The 16652-nt window shown below is 40.7% G+C and overlaps 1 protein-coding gene across 8 annotated transcripts in view; it reads left to right on the forward strand.

The window, feature by feature from the left end:
* LOC147313519 (3',5'-cyclic-AMP phosphodiesterase 4C-like) overlaps positions 1-16652 on the forward strand; it is a 94135-nt gene that overhangs the window by 31901 nt on the left and 45582 nt on the right. For 2 of the 8 annotated variants that reach the window (XM_086263127.1, XM_086263130.1), the window contains exon 1: positions 14186-14637. The exons of 4 other annotated variants lie outside the window; for them this stretch is intronic. In XM_086263127.1, the coding sequence (XP_086119253.1) occupies positions 14402-14637 (236 nt within the window). In that variant the 5' untranslated portion in view covers positions 14186-14401. Of the gene's footprint in view, positions 1-14185; positions 14638-16652 lie in introns of those variants that run through there. 2 more of the 8 variants (XM_086263132.1, XM_086263134.1) reach the window with 1 other exon arrangement.

The raw sequence follows: 16652 nt of genomic DNA on the forward strand, positions 1-16652 counted from the left end.
AACAACCTTGCTTTTATAAGGAAATAAAAATGTAATACAACCAGTCGACTCCCCTTGTGCAAAGACATGCGTCATCAGAGCAGAGTGACTCAGATTTATTGTAACGTGTTGGCAATCTGTTTGTGTTTGCACTGTGATTGTTTCCAAGCTTTATCAATCAGTTTGACAGGCCGAGTCAGATCACGATTGTTTGCAGACAGGTTGTCTCCTGCTGTGCAATCACCTTCTGATTGAAAGTGTTTGCCACAACTACTTGCAGTGTGTCTGTGACAGTAAATAATTTAATGTAATGACCATGCAACCACTTAGTTTCTTAGTCGTGAGGAAGTTACTGTCTACTTTTCATTCTTGTTAGTCTGAGACATGAAACAAGGCAAGTGAGCTCAAGCATAGTGCTGCCCAATTTGATACCTCTACTCATTTTCCGCAGAACCTGCTTTCGTGTCAGACTGAGCAATGAATTTGTGAACATTTTAACAAAGTGTTCAGTGCAGGATGTCCTTGTTCTTTTGGAGGCTTTGCCTGTCTGTTCTCACCAGGTGAAATGTTTTGTGGAGTTGTCTAAGTTGCCAGTAAGCTGAGTGTGACTGCAAAGCTACCAGAGGGCTTTTGAGATTGCAGTTAGTGGGATGACAACGACGCAAATACAGAGTTGATGCTGTCAGCGAGTCAAGGAAAAGCCAAAAAGAGGCCTAATAAGAGAGATAGGTCAAAGGAAACACACCAAACTATTAGCTTACTAAGGCAACAGAGAATCACTTTTACAAGTTGCCTAGTTTAGCAGAAAAAAAGAATAATTATTTTTACACTATTAACACCGCTCTTGTAGAGCAGAGCTGCTGACAGGCTGACAGACCACAAGTGTCATTTCATTTCATTACAATAATATCCGACTTTGACATAGATCACACTTTGCTTAACAGGAACAAACATACATTACAATGAAGTAAACAGAAGGGAACATACTGATACTGTTCTGACCATGGTCAACTTATAAGGATGACACTTAACACAGTTTTTGTGTATTTCTCACAGACGTGGGTGCCAAAAAAACCTTTCAAACTCTTCTACCAACTCGTTAGAGATCACATCTCAACTTCTCTCTCTTCAATTTGTTGTAAAAACCCACATCCAGGCAGTGCGTCGTCCTCAGAGCCACTATGAGTGCTGACATTTGCCCGTTGGTGGATTCTTATAAATACAAAGCAGTAGCAATTTCTTATAAAAACAAGGCAATATTTGCAGAACAAACTACGTGCCATATGGGCTGTTTTCCTTGTTTACTGCCTTTGCTCTGAACTTTGCCTTCAGCAGCAGATTAAATCTTAAATTCCCTCAGCTGTTTATTTCTCTTCACTCCAAACCTTTTATAAGGTGATCTCTCAAGAAATCTTCTTGAAATCTCCTGAAGGCTTGTCAGTAAGAAACCGTGACAATATCAAGATAAACTCTAACTATATTAATATGTGATATCATCTTAGTAGTTGCTTTACTTGAACTTTGATTATTTTTTTTACCTAAATTATTTTTGGATTTGAAGTGCTAAACTACACCATCTCTTTGGCTGTAGGCCCAACTGTGTCCAAGGTCACAGAGCGTAGGTAAAGCCTTAGATGACGAGATGTTTAATAACAAGACAGCATTTGCCTTTGAGGAGCTCCCGGTTGCCTAGGAGATGCAGCAGACCCTAACAGACAGGTGGATGGGATGCCGTGTGATCAAGGATGCGATGACTGAGTCTGTCATCAACACAGTCACCTGGTTGGTACAAAAGTGAGAAAATCCTATGCTAAAAAGGCTCTGACTGTTTGTGTGAAATAACCCGATGTGGTGTAGAACTGTTGTGTTTTGTTGCTTTGGTGGTTTTGCTTTATTGCTAAGGATTGTCTTATTGCATTGGAGTCACACTGGGTTAAATATGTACACTTGGGTTTTAAGGGGTATTTATTATTTTCTTCTTTTTTTTGGGTTGTATGGAAGCCCCAAACGCAATTTCATTGTTCTTGACAATGACAATAAATAAATAAATACTAAAATACTAAATATTATATAGCCTCGACTTTCAGGAACTCGTGGAATTTATTGAACCTTGTGTCAGCGCATAAAAGGAGTGCTGAAATGCTGACAACAAGGTTGTGCTTTGAAAAGACAGGCAGCCACCTTCATAAGTGAGAGTCATACCATGGTGTTGAACATTATGATATAAGAATTACTGTCATTCAAATTTACAGCATACTGTAGATCAGAGAAGCTTGTGAAGCAAGGCATCTGTCACTCTTCACTTTTCTTCTTACTCCAATTTTAGTGAAAGATGACTTACTTGTGCTGGATATAGCTAGCCTCTTTGACTTTGTAGTGGATGTTAATTCTCATTAGTTTGTGCAGTGAAGCCAACCAGTGGCAACAGAACTTGTACAATCCTCTTTGTACTTCGTACATTACAAATATGTGAATTGTGATGGATTGTGGGCTGGATACGTTACTATGTCATTGATGTTCTGGTTTTATTACATTAGCATAATCAGTGTCAGATTGGCGCTCTTATTGTCTGCAACCTGCTAGCAGTTGAAAACCTAGAGATTAGAGATATACTGATCAAGACTGACTGATCAAGACAGAGACTGGAATTGGGCGATTACCAGCGTGCATGGCCCAGTCTGGTAATTGACCAGTCAGTCCAGTCTGTGCACAACATGCACACAGTGGTGCAATCAAATAGTTGCACGCACACTTTTAGCTTGTGGCTGTGGTTGTTAGCGAGTTCTTCACTGTGAGTGAGGAAGCTTGCCAAAGTAACCCGTGGCGCAAACACCAGGAAGACGCTCAGAACAACAAACCTAATGAGACTTGCTTCACCCTCACTCAGCTGAAGAAGCCCAGTAAGAAGAAGGTATCAAAGGAAAAGTGGCTAAAGCTAAGCTAGTCAAAAGTCAGCCACCTTATTAGCAGTGAAAAGATCAAAGCAGCTATGATCAAAGTCACTACAATGAATGAAAAAGCAGAGAGATCTATGTCCTGTAATCTTGTGTACTTGTAAACACATACTGGAAAATGATGTAACTGACATTTGTTTTGTTATGCAAATCTGACGTAAGGAAAAATGTGTTGGGTAAAGGTGGCCGTGCAGCACCTCAGTTCATTATGTGTACCTCTTTCAGAGATGTTCAACTGAGAGAAGATGCTTAATACAGTTTCGGGAAAAGAGTAAAGTTGAATTTCTGTTATCATGAAGATGACAGAAAATATAATTTTTGCCCTGCCCAGTACAAAGCCATAGCACCAAAATGTGGAAATAAATCTTACGATGATCATAGTGGCCCTGACTGAAATTGTTGTATAGTTGTATTGAGTGATTTTGTGCTGATCGACTTCTTGTTCCAATATATAATATTGTCTGTATTTGCATTTGTTGTCATGAATGTCATTAACTTCTTACCAGATGCTTTATTCTGGCTAACTCTGAGGGTTGGCTAAGTCTCATGTTGCCTGGTAAAGTATTGTAATATAAATACTGTAAGATCAATATGTTTGAATTTTACATAAAAGATCCTCAGAGGACAGTCAGCTATGATTAGGAAATACTCAAAGTAGTATAATTGTTTAATTAGCGCTTCCTAAAATTAAGCATTTATTGTTGGTATTTTATAATCTTTAGTAACATAATTGCCTGTCAGCACTCAACACTGGCTACAAAATATGATGAATGAGTCATTTTGAATGAACAGCAGTCTTAAGCAGCATAAACTGAGAAACCATTAATCCTAAAGATTAAATTGAAACATTGTCACAACGTGGTCTGAGACAATCGTCTCTCTCACACAGGTTGCTGGCTTTGATCTCAACTTGTAGCTTTTTCCAGAGAAATTTCTCCAGACTGAGCCTCTGCATATTCCTGGCAATATAATTCTTATTGAATTATATCACCGATGATTGTAGCACAATAAAAATACACTAAACTGCTAAACCACTGGGCTGTTATGGAAAAACAGCAGTGATTACACACACTTAATGCAACTGTCACAACGGGACTTAACGGACTCACGCGCAGGCTCTAGGTCTTGAAACCACAAGAGTCTTTATTATGATATACCAGGTGATTATTTACAAAAGTGAGGGGAAAGCCGGGCTCCGGGGGTCCACACACGAACGGGAAAGACGCCGATAGTCTCACACACACACACACACACACACACACACACACACACTCCGTCCACTCCTCTTTACACTCCACTCACTCGGGTAACACAGGGGTAGGTCCAGGGAATCTGTACACAGAGACACGAAGGGATAGTAAGGCAAATCGCTGTGGAAACACTTTAGAAGTAATTGAGCTGGGGTTACACTGACGAGGGTCGGAAACGGTCCAGCGACGAGAAACACAGAGCTGCCATCTTATAAAGGAGCTGGATCACTCGTGATGAGCCACAGGTGCGTGGGCCAAGGGCAGGAGCCCACAGGTGAGCTCCGCCCAGGCAGAGGGAGGAGGGAAAGAGGGGAAGGGAGAGAGCAGGAACAAATAAAAAAAGAATACAAAACATATGTAGCCATACTGAGCCGACCGGGTAGGCACAGGGACCCTGACAGCAACATAAGATGATGTTTCATCATTATGTTAAATTCTATGATCTAATCACAGCCTGATGATCTGTAATTTGTATTACACAACCAGAGCCAACGACTAAGCCATCATACAAACAAATGGCTGCAAGCCTTGTGGTGAAATTTGTTAGACAACCACTGAACATACTGTTTTCACATCTGTGTGGAAAAATGTCCAAGTGAACTCCAATGACCGGGCCAATGACCGGCCAGATGATGGCCTCATCTGCCATTGTGAGATATGTGCGACAGGATGTTGGGCACCTAAATGATGCTGATTGTAAAAAACTTAATGTTGATTATGATCAAAAGTGCTACTGGACCACATGAGCCAGGTCTTCAGTTCCTTTCCTGTCACTGTAAACAGTACGCAATGTTTAGATACCGTATTTTTCGGACCATAAATCGCACCAGATTATAAGGTGCATTAAGCAAAACAAAACAATCAGATAAGTCAGACTTTACTAAACTCATTCTTCTTGCTTCCTCCACTTCCGTACCATTGATTCATTAATGTTGAATTCTTTTACAGCTCTATTCCCATGTTGTTGCAGTAAACTAATGACTGACACCGTATTGTGGATGGATTATCTCAGTTGTTCTCCTGACTGATGTTTGGTCTGTTTACAGCATCCTGCCATGCGATTGCATTTGTCCCTAACCATCAGGAACCCTCACGTTAACTTTTATCAAGTGGAAAAAAGTTTGCATTCATCCTCCAGCTTCACTATGTTTATGTTATGCTAACATAGCTGTGTCACTAGCGATCATGTACCACATCATTATATATCAGCTAGCCCAACTTCAGTAACCCTACAAAAGTTACTGCTTTTTAATTTTCTGTCTTCATTTATGTTGGAAGTGATAGCAGAGCTGTATGTTTGAATTTTTTCAGAAATCTCTCAGTCAACATGGTGTATCATGTTTAGGTGGAAACTAGCGAGCTAACTTCCTGCTAACTTCTAACTCTGTTAAATTTAATAAATTCTGTTTTCATGGATGCCTGGATGTTAAACTTAATTGTTACACCTGGTAAAGCAGCAACACAGATCATTTTATTAAAGATGAAAGAATTTAGACAGTATTAACTCTCAGTGATGCCGCAGTGTTCGTTTGACTTTGGGACCTGAAGCGGCGTTTGGACCTGAGCTTGATGCGTACTTTAAATTAGAACCATACTTGGTCTCCGACTGATGATGTATCACAAGTCCACGAGAACGCAAGTACACACAAGTAGCATTTTGAGACACGTCCCTGGATTACTCCGCGAGGCTCATGACTACGGTAGCCATAATGCTCAGACAATCTATGAAGCGGTGCGGCTTTGTAGCTTAAGTCATACTAAAACATTTTTGACAGATTTTTGAGCGCAGTGTACCACATAAAGGTCAGTAAGAACAACCAGAATTCATACATAAGGCGCACTGATGATTTTTGAGAAAATTAAAGGATTTTAAGTTATTACTTATAGTCCGAAAAATACAACAAGTGTTACACTGAAACTTGAGCCCATCTTCATACGGTGGCAGCTTGGCATCCTCTTCACCGTTGATAAAGATTTTCACCACACAAAGTGGGTCACTTCTTTACAACACGGGCCATCAAGAGCGTTGTTTAACCCTTTACAGCCGATCGGAGCGGGCACGCTCTGTTTTGCGTAACTATTTTTAAATCCCGGTAGCTCTGCAACCAAGTAAGCTAGCGCAATAATTTTTTTTGCATATGAAACTGGAGGAGTTGTACTTACATCTTATGCCATCAGCTTGTCCTAGGTCACAGTTTCCTTCCACATATAGCTTTGCAAAAACTGCATAAAAATCACTTGCAGCAACAAAAACATGATATTCCAGAAACACGCTTCGCCGATCCATCAGCTGTTTGTAACACTTCCTACGTCCATCAGCGCGAACTATCACATGACCGCATGACCTGCCCGAAACCGGAAGTGACGTCATTTTGCGGAAATGTAGTTTTTTACGATCGGGGCCTTATGAGCTTGTGTTTTACTTGTTATGTGTTTTAAAAAGTTATGTTTGACTTTATGACTTTCTGTGTCGTTTCTGGGATGCTTAAGACTCATATTGCACTGCTGGAAATAGTTTATTTTGATGCATATGCTGTTATTTTGCAAATTTGCACTATAATATTTATTTTCGTTTTTCCTGCAGTATATAAAAATTGGTGTATTTCAAAAATAAAACTATGAAGACACTCAAAATAAATTTCCTGTGGTGGGAAACTAGTTTGTGTAACTTTTTTGTATTTACAGTTTTGAGGGATAAGCCTCTTAAATTTCTCTAACTAGAAATATATGTTAAAAAAACAAAAACGATTTTCAATTTTTTTGTAGTTTATTGCACTTTTTTGCAATTTATGTAATTACTATGCACCTAATGCAGACATATTATTAAAGTTTGGGCTATAATGGTTGTATTGATGTATAGCAACTTGAAATGCTCCCAAAAATGGCTCCACAGCATGTAAAAATATAATATAAGCTCTGGCGAACTTGGTTCTATGGTAGGTCTTAAAGGGTTAAAGGGCAGGCTGCCCAAGCACACTGCTATCACTGTGTGCTATCACAATGCACATTGAGTATGTTTAATTTTTAAGTGCAGAACTGAGATTTTAATACACTTTAGTTTTTTTATGACTGTGTAAGTACAGACTGGTGAGATCACCAATCATGCCCCCTGACCACTAAAAATATTTCTTTGCACTTCATTTATTATTACTGTTATTCTTGTTGCTGTTACTAACTTAAGTGTTAACCTGAATGCCTGCCAAACACCTCTTAAAAAGAGCGAATATCTAATCGTCTTTAGAGTGGGCATTCATTTCTTTAAGCGTCTGAGTAGAAACACAACTCTTTCCTCCTCACCTTGCCTTTTTTCTTTATGTATGAATATATTATGAAGGTTTATCATTTTCACTTGGAAATACTGTGAAAGACTGTGGGTTTTTTGCATTCAAGGAGAGGAGTTATTGTATGTGTGTTTCAGCCACAGTTTGTAGTATGTATAATTCAGTGTTCCAGCTTTTATGGCTTCGTTTTATCCTGCACTTTTTCGAGGTGTCCTATCTTTGCTTTTGCTCACTAATAAATGTTCAGATGTGCTTCATTTCTTAAATGCCAACCAGTGATGAAATTCTGCCCTGCAGCAAACATGAATAGTTAATATGTAGATAAATCTTCACAGTGAAAAAGGCTGAATTTGATGGTTAGGCTGAATAATTCAATTTCTTTGTGTTAGCAACTGCGAGACATTGAAATCAAGTTATTCTTCATTACCAGTTACAAAATAATCTTTTCTCCTTGATGGAGTGAAGTATTATTTATTCAGCCTTCATCCCTTTCAGTTTGTCAAGTTCCTGCTCCATCTCTTGTCAGTCACCTTGATGAACTATCATCTGTCATAATGCTGCCTACACACATAGTACTGTTATTTAGTTTGAGCTTCATGTGCCACCCATCTGAGCAGAATCACTGCAAAGTGCTCAACTCAATGGTGCATGCATCCTTTTTATCCCAGAAGGAAAAAAAGATGGCGCACATTACTTGAAAAAACAAACAAAGACAAAGACAAGAAATCGTCTCGAGAAACTCATCTGCACTTAATGCGCTTTGAAAAACCTTTAAGGCAAAGAAGTTGAATAATTTGAATACTGAGAACTACATAAAAACTACAGTGATGGATTTGACACCCATCAAATAAATTATGCTAGAATTTGGTAATGGGATAAAGTTTTTTTTTTGTTGCTGTCACATGTCGATGCTGGAGAAAGGGACACTGAAGTGCATACAATGCTGTTACACATCCGCATATCTTTATATTTTGTTTCTAAGAAACATGACTTTCTTCTTTCTTTTGTTGTGTGTGTAGTCTTGAGCAATAGTTCTCCAGACTTTCTGAAGGTCTTCGGGCATTTGCTGCTTTTTTGCTCATTCTCAGCACAGTCTGACTTATGAGTAATTCAAGCATACCTCAGGGATGAAACTGAAAGAAGGAAGGTGAAGAAGTGGCAGGCCTAAGTAAGTAAGACCTCTGCAGCAGGCGAACAGTCTGAAAGTCATGTTATTAAGATATCCAGAAAAGACTGAAGCAGTGTGTGATCTTGACAGAGAGAATGTAACAAAAGGCAGCCAACATTTGAAGGAGCTTTGACTCTCCTTCAAAACTACCTAAGGCAATTATAAGAAAGTCAATACCAAATATTGACTTTCAAGCTTGTAAGAATTGTGCAGACTCGGTTGTTGCATTATGTACTGTATTTCAATGTATGTTAGCATGTTTCAATAAATCACTGTACCCGTTTCCTTGTAAAATATAGAGCAGTGAGGGGTGGCTCAAGACTTTTGCACATTGTCGTATTAAGAGACAGAGACCGTGTCAGCATGTGAACCTACAGAGTGAACAGGGATTCAGCTGTGTTTATAAAACGTTTCCTTCACCTCCCATTGGATTAAATTAAGGAAATTTTAAAAAAGAACTATGACAGTGCTTTTATGCTAATCTAACTTAATAATTCTTCATTTCAATAATGAGTAATGTCGTTAACCTTTCCAACTAAAAAATGCAATTCTTACACACTGAAGGACGACAGGGTTCATTCAGGTGCACATGAAGGTTTATTGCGCTGAAGCACAGCAAAGGAATTCAGTGTTACTGGCGGCTTCCATTGTAATAACTGGACTGCATTACTTTTGTAGCATTACGTGTAATGGCCCTGTATTAATCAGCCCTTAACACACAGAGAAAATGACCAGTAAACAATTGACAACATAACATGTACTGGCTGGTCTATTTCCTATGACTTTAACTGAAACCAGCTAACAGTTTCCTTTTACATTACTGATGGAACAACACGGTTACAGAGATTAATGCAGGAGGCTAACATGACTTAGCTAGCACACAAACGTTACTAGCGTTACTTTTGTGAAGGATTATTTTGCCTGTTACCCGTTTGGCTGAGCCAACACTGCCACCTACTGGCGGAACTAAATGTCGCCCTAACATCACATCAGGTGGGAGCAAATGAGCTTTTCGCTCTGTGTTATGATGCAAACACATCTGAGACTTGTTCTTAATGCTGAAAATACTCAGGGTGCCACACATTTACTTAGGGAAGTGGAGTGATGGAGACTTGGCCATAACTTGGCCTCAACGAGACAATTTTAGGTCTCACTGTACAGCTCTTCTTTTATGCTGAACACATTAACCCCTTAAAGCCGGCATAACTATTTTTAAATCCCTGTAGAACCGGAACCACGTAAGCTAGCACAATAAATTTTTTTGCATATGAAACCGGAGGAGTTGTACTTACATCTTATGCCATCAGCTTGTCCTAAGTCACGGTTTCCTTCCACATATGGCTTTGCAAAAACTGCATAAAAAGCACTTGCAGCAGCAAAAACATAATTTTTCAGAAACATGCTTTGCCGATCCGATCAGCTGTTCATAACACTCCCTATGTTGGACACTTCCTATGTTGGACATGCGATAGTTGAACTATCGCATGTCCGCCATTACCTGCCCGAAACCGGAAGTGACGTCATTTCGAGGAATTTTTTTTTACCTTCGGGGCCTTATAAGCCTATACTGGTGTTTTTAAAAGTCATGTTTGACTTCATGCTTTTCTAAATAGTTTCTGGGATGCTTGGAACTCAAATTGCACTGCTGGAAATAGTTCATTTTTATGCACTTGTTTTGTTTTGTTTTTTTGCAAAAATTGCATTATAATATTTATCAACAATATTCAACATTTGGACACCACGGCTCCAGCTGCAGGCCCAAGGCTGGAGCCCACCAAAACAACTCCCTGATAACGACTGTGTGATGACTATTCTTCCCGCCCCATGAAGGACACCTGGATTGGCTGGAGGACAGTTTACTTAGCCTGATAGGCCGAAGGACACTGTCTCAGCTAAACTATGGACACGCACACACACACACTTACACTGATAAGCACTCACTCATCCCCCTCCCTTTCCAACGCCTTCGATGCTTGTGCCCTACCGGGGATGATAGCAGTCAACTGGAACAGCACAGATGCTGCAGGACCGGATGCGCTGTCTACGCCGGCTCTCTCTTACCCTTTACCCGCCCTGTTGCTTGTCTCGTGTTTCTATGGTGTATTGATAGTCATGTGCTTTTGTGCTGAGGTGTTTTTTCTTTTATCAAACTGTTCTCCCACTAGGAGCTCAGTCTGAGTGGAGTTTTTTTTCTCCTCCTCTTACCTCATGTAGTGTATTTTCGTTGTTTTTTTCCTATCAGCCTACCTTCTGACATGTCTGCCCAATGTGATGTTTGTGTAAAGTTGGTCAGAAGGTTCCTTTGTGAGTGCGCATGCGCCATTAGCGTGCTGCCTGCTGTAACCCTTAATTTCCCTCGGGATGAATAAAGTATTCTGATTCTGATTCTGATTCTGATTTTCCTGCAGGACATAAAAATTGGTGTATCTCAAAAATAAAACTATGAAGACGCTCAAAATACATTTCCTGTTGTTGGAAACTATTTTGTACAACTTTTTTGTACAGTTTTGAGGGATAAACTTCTGAAATTTCTCTAACTAGAAATTTATGTAAAAAACAAAACAAAAATGAGTTTATTGCACTTTTTTGCAATTTATGTAGTTATTATGGACTTAATGCATACATATTATTAATATTTGGGCTATAACGGTTTTATTGATGTATAACAACTTTAAATGCTCTCAAAAATGGCACTACAGCATGTAAAAATATAAAGATAAGCTCTGGCGGACTTGGTTCTATGGTAGGTCTTAAAGGGTTAATCCAGCAACCCACTGCACACATGTTGTCACAGTCTTGCTTTTTTAACACAATCCTGTCTCGTATCCCAGCTCTCAAGGGTATGAAAGGTGGGGTAAACCCTGAATAGGCTGCTAGTCCATCACAGGGGTAATACAGACAAAAATACCACTATTCATGCTTTGAATTAAAATCACCAGTTAGCTTAACAAGTATGTTATAGACTGATGGGTGAAGCTAGAGAACATGTAAATACATAGGAAGAAGATGGTTTTTAACCCAGAACCTTCTTGCTGTGAGGCAGTAGTACTAACCACTCCATCACTGTTTGTTTGTTTTTTATGTGTCCAACAAATCCGTTTTGGTTCTTACAGATACTCGTTGGACTTGTTGTGACTTTGTATTTACAACCAAATCTCCACCAACTGTGAAAGCGTGGATCTGTCACTGTCTTCACACCACAAATGGGATTTTTCTTACATGCATATCTGCTGAGAAAACAGATTAATGAGAAAGTAGTCTCTTTTTATTAAAAACATACAGTAAGTAGCCTTGGGAGTTGCTGCGAGCTCATAGAGGGAGTATTTTCTCGATTAAATATAAACTGCAATTGTCTAGTTAGGTATGTAGTTAGGTTGTTTCCATCGTTTTTATGATTAAAGATCCTTGACTGGGTATGTGATGCACTTATGTATACTGGAGCTTAATTGATAAAGCAGCATGCGTGCTGTCTGTTCCAAGGCTTTTCAGGTGCTGAAACCCAGTTTGTTTGTGTGTTTTTAAAATGAATTCATGTGTCCGTGTGTGTGTGTGTGTGTGTGTGTGTGTGTGTGTGTGTGTGTGTGTGTGTGTGTGTGCGTGTGTGTGTTTTCTGCTGTCAGCCGTGTGTTTGCATGTGTTTGATCTGGTGTTGCTGGTGGGAGGAGTATGGTTATATGACTCAGTCTAATAAATAGTTCCACATATCCTGGCATTAGTCACTTAAAGAAAAGCCACGGGATTCATCTCCTTGTCTTTTCTCCCCATTGGCTCATAATGGTAACCGTATGACTGAGTCGGCCCACACAGTCTACAGGTTTTTAAATTACCATTCAGCCAAACCTTCACTTAGTCACAACTGTATCGGTAGACTGTATTGGCAAATGATGTGGGCCATTTCCAGGGCTAAAAGGATCAAAGTGAATTGGGGTTTGCATTATGTTGCTTTAAAGAAAATGGCAAATAAATGATCCAGAGCTCAGTAGCTACAGCTCAAAACCTTGCAGAATAAACTGACATTTCATAATGCTGAGTTTGTGCGTGTGTGTATTCATGAGCATTTGTGTCCTTGTGTTTGTGCGTGGGCGCCATCTGCTGGTCACATTTAACAGCACTTCATACAACAGCAGTGTTTTTGTTCATGAGCTCATTGCAGTGACCTCTTGCACTCCCTCCTGAGTTAAATCAGTACTTTGGCAGGCAGCCCCTCAAACTCAAGAGCCCTTCTCCGTCCTTACTTTAATGCCTCATTAAAATGGATGCAGAGGCAAAGAGACATTATGGCAGTGGGGATAATTGTGGCTGGATTTTCTGTGAAGGTATTAATCCCATTTAGATGCATTACGGTGCAGTCACAAAAACAGTAACTGTAGGTTTAAGTGTTACTCACATACTTTAACTCCAGCCCTCGTGGCACTGTAGCTTAAATAGCTCAAAGGTTTGCTGTCATAGTCGCTCCATCTGTGCAGGTCTCGTGTTTTTGTAATGAAACAGATGAAAAGAAAGAAAGAAAAACCCTTTCCACAAAACCCCAGAAACTAATAGTGTTGCATAAAGACTTTGTGGTTCCACTGTTTGATTGACAAGCAATCTGTGATGATTGCAGTGCAGAACCAGCACAGCACTGAACACTTTACATTTGAATGGAGAATCAAAAGTTTTGCTTAATTTGAACTGTTTAACTACTGGGTAAAGCTCCTAATAATGTTTGAGATTCTTCATGTGATTTGCAGTTCCCTTTTCTTGATCTGTTTTTTAATGTGTGGACTGTAAATCTAGAAAGACGTGTACTGATCAGTGATAAATATGGCAACGATCCCTGACTGCCTGAATGCGAACCTGTCATTTAGATGTTTAATAGATTGGGGCCGAGTATTAACTTAAGCACGACTAAAGCACATGCAGCATGTATTTACAGGATGCTCGTTATCGAGGGGAACATTTAGGCACAAGCAGTACAGTTCAGTTTTGTTTTGGGCAGCGGAGGGTTGGGTCACTGGCTGTCTGGGGGTCAGAGATGAAACTCGAGCTGATCTCTGTTTTTCCATCACCCCTCAGCCCCAGTGGGAAACGCTACTCAGTCAAGATACCAGTAAAAGTTTAAGTGACATTTCCAGGATTCTCGTTATCTTTTATCTCAAGCAGGCTCTGCTTTTAGACACAGTGTCGCCCCCACCCCCACCCACCCCCACTACCCCACTACAGCAACCATCATAGTGAAAATCTACCCAGACTGTGGCCTCTTGACACTGCACAGCTCTGGCATGTGTCTACACAGTCAGAGCTGTAATCACTGTCTAATATTTCTGTACTGATGAGTTGAGGAAGGAAGCCGACGTAAAAGGGTTCACTCCTCTGTGAAGTGTGTGCAGGACGCAGCTAGTTCACCCGAGGTACGAGCTAACAACGTTATAATTCAGGCCTGGCCATATTTAGGCAGAGCTCAGTGCTATGTAAACAGAGCTTACTGCCGAGGGGAGGGCACACTCCTGCACTCGTGTCCACGTCCGTCAACAGGGCTTTTAGGTGGCTCCGTAGAGAAAAGCCATGAAGCCGTAGCGCAAAAGTGGCTGTGAAGCACTTAGAGCCAACTACGAGCGGCTCCGAATCTGAGCTGCATCATCACAAGACGCGCTTGAGAGCCGTTTACCTAATTCACTTGATAAATGCTGCTGTGCTGAGATGGATGACTTGGACTCCCTGTCAGGGGTTAGAAGGTCGCACCAGAGAGCAGCGTAAGAGGAACATTTTGTTAAACTCCTACACGACAGCATGAGTGAAGCCCTATTGGAAAGCTCAGGGGAGGCTGGCTCCTTCCCACTCAGCAGTCCTCAACCCATCAAGCTGAAGCCGCAGTCACCATCCGGCTCGCCTTATGAATCTCCCAGGATGTCCCCCGGTGACTCTCCTCAGAACTCCCCCCGTCACTCGCCGTTGCTGTTCCGCAAGCTCCTCATGAACCGTAACATTGCCCTGCAACGCCGCTTCACCTTGGCGTACACACCCAGGTAGAGTCAATGACATGGATCTAATTACTGTCGTTAGCTTATGTGGAAAGCTGTGTGTAAGGGGTGGCTCAGGAGGTAGAGTAGGTTGTCTACTAATCGATCGCCGCTTCAATCTGATACTGAAGCCCGGGTTGCTCCTGATGTGTTCATCGAAGTGTGGCTGTTAGGTAGAAAGCACTAAGACATAGTGGGGTGAATGGGTGAAGGAGTTCTTTATAGGTACAACTTTCAGCTGTACGTTGATAAGATAATCAGAAGGTTAGGATTTGGAGGTCATCTTCTCTGAACTCTGCTGAACTCTAATAAACTATAGGCCCAGTGTTTGTTCAGCAGCTCTGAGGTAACATTGCAGAGGCTGCTTTTTCACGTCATCACGGTATGTGTCATGGGTTGGCAGTAGCAAAAAAGCCTCATTGTCTGATAAGAAGGTAACTGTGGGAAATCACAGTTTTGTTGACGTCGGGACCGGTGTCATCTCAAAGGACCTTATTGTTAAGGCAATGAAAGAGAGGGTTTTGTTTTGTGCCCAAGGTGTTCAGCAATCCTGGCGGAGCCAGAGATGAGAAAGGTTTCCTATACCACCAGGGTTTCTGTGTAGCAGAGACAAAGCTAAAGTCTGGAGGGATTCGGGGTGGCTCACCACAGTAAACACAAAGATGACGCTTAATGCTGCATCGTCACTTTGTCAGTCCTTGTGACTGAAAACAGGCAACCTGTGTCCTGCTTTTTGTTTTTACGTCAGAAAAGATGGAGCTGAGTAAATCTTGTTCAGGCTATGACAGAGCCTAAATGTTCAAAGTTTGATGGATGAAGCTGTTTAAATAACAGAGTGATCTATGAAGGCATTTGCTGATTTTTTTTTTCCAAAGAGAACCTCACTATGGTAGTTTAAGAAAAAAATAGCAGCAGTGCCGGGTAGTGACGTATTTAGATTTTCCACGGACGTAATCGTGACCAGTAGGTCAATTGAGGAAACTCTGAGAAAGCTGTGAAAATTACCCTGGAGTCTAAAGCCCTCATTTTTCTCTGATGTATGTAAACACTCCAGGAAAAAACTATTTTCGGGTCACGGAGATGCAAGTTTACAAGCGTAGAAGTGTTTTTTAGCATTAAAATCAGTTATATGTAGTAAATAACTGATGTTTTTATCTCTTTTGTAGAGCAGTCACAGTGTTGGAAAATGAGCAGAGTTTTAACAGGGGAAGATCATTTTTATACGACTTTCTTAACAAGGTTGTCTCTGCTGTCACCACCCTCATGTGGCTGCAGGCTGTTTGCAGCAATATTGGTGGTTTCTTCTTGTGGTTTTCATTTTCACCCTTGTTATTGTCAATTTTGCACACAAACGGCATCAGAGCTGCCTGTACATGACCACAGATTCCATACACACCTTTCTTAATTAATTCAATGGTGATAAATGCTGTCTTATGCTTGAGTTTAAAACATAGCATCAAAAAAAGCTGCAATTCACACACAAATATTTAAATTTGTAAAACATGCCATTGTTAAAGATAAATTTGCCAAAGATAATATGTTGCGTAATGATCCCACGTTAGCGTTAAGATGCCAGATTATATAAAGCAACTAACCTTTGAGTTGTCATGGTACTAAAAATTATAATCGTGCTCTCAATAAATACACATTTTACCAATCAGTTTAATTATAGAGGCTGCAAACTGATGTCATACTGAAGAGAAAGCCCCCACACGCAGTCACGAACCATTTAGTCGAAAGTTAAACTGTCTTTATCAGATAAACATGAAACCTGGGTGCTTTTGCCCCCCCCCCCCCCCCCCCCCCCCGCGGCAGCCCTTCCCGCTCTCCAAACCCCCTGACTGTTTGCCTCCCTGGCAGCCTGCCTGTGACTATGTAGAGGAAGCGGCCTGTAAACACGTTGCGTGTACCTACGTCATCAGTCGTGACATTTTACTGATGTCATTTGATGCCTGCCCGTGTAATGTTTAAGCATCCTATTGTTTTATACTGTGAGCCTCCCCGCCACCCCACCCTGTCAG

This window comes from Aulonocara sp. 'chitande type north' Nkhata Bay, linkage group LG15, assembly GCF_057382095.1.
Source record: "Aulonocara sp. 'chitande type north' Nkhata Bay isolate Kocher_YH1m ecotype deep benthic linkage group LG15, A_spYH_male_GT1.1, whole genome shotgun sequence".
In the NCBI taxonomy this organism is placed as follows: Eukaryota; Metazoa; Chordata; class Actinopteri; order Cichliformes; family Cichlidae; genus Aulonocara; species Aulonocara sp. 'chitande type north' Nkhata Bay.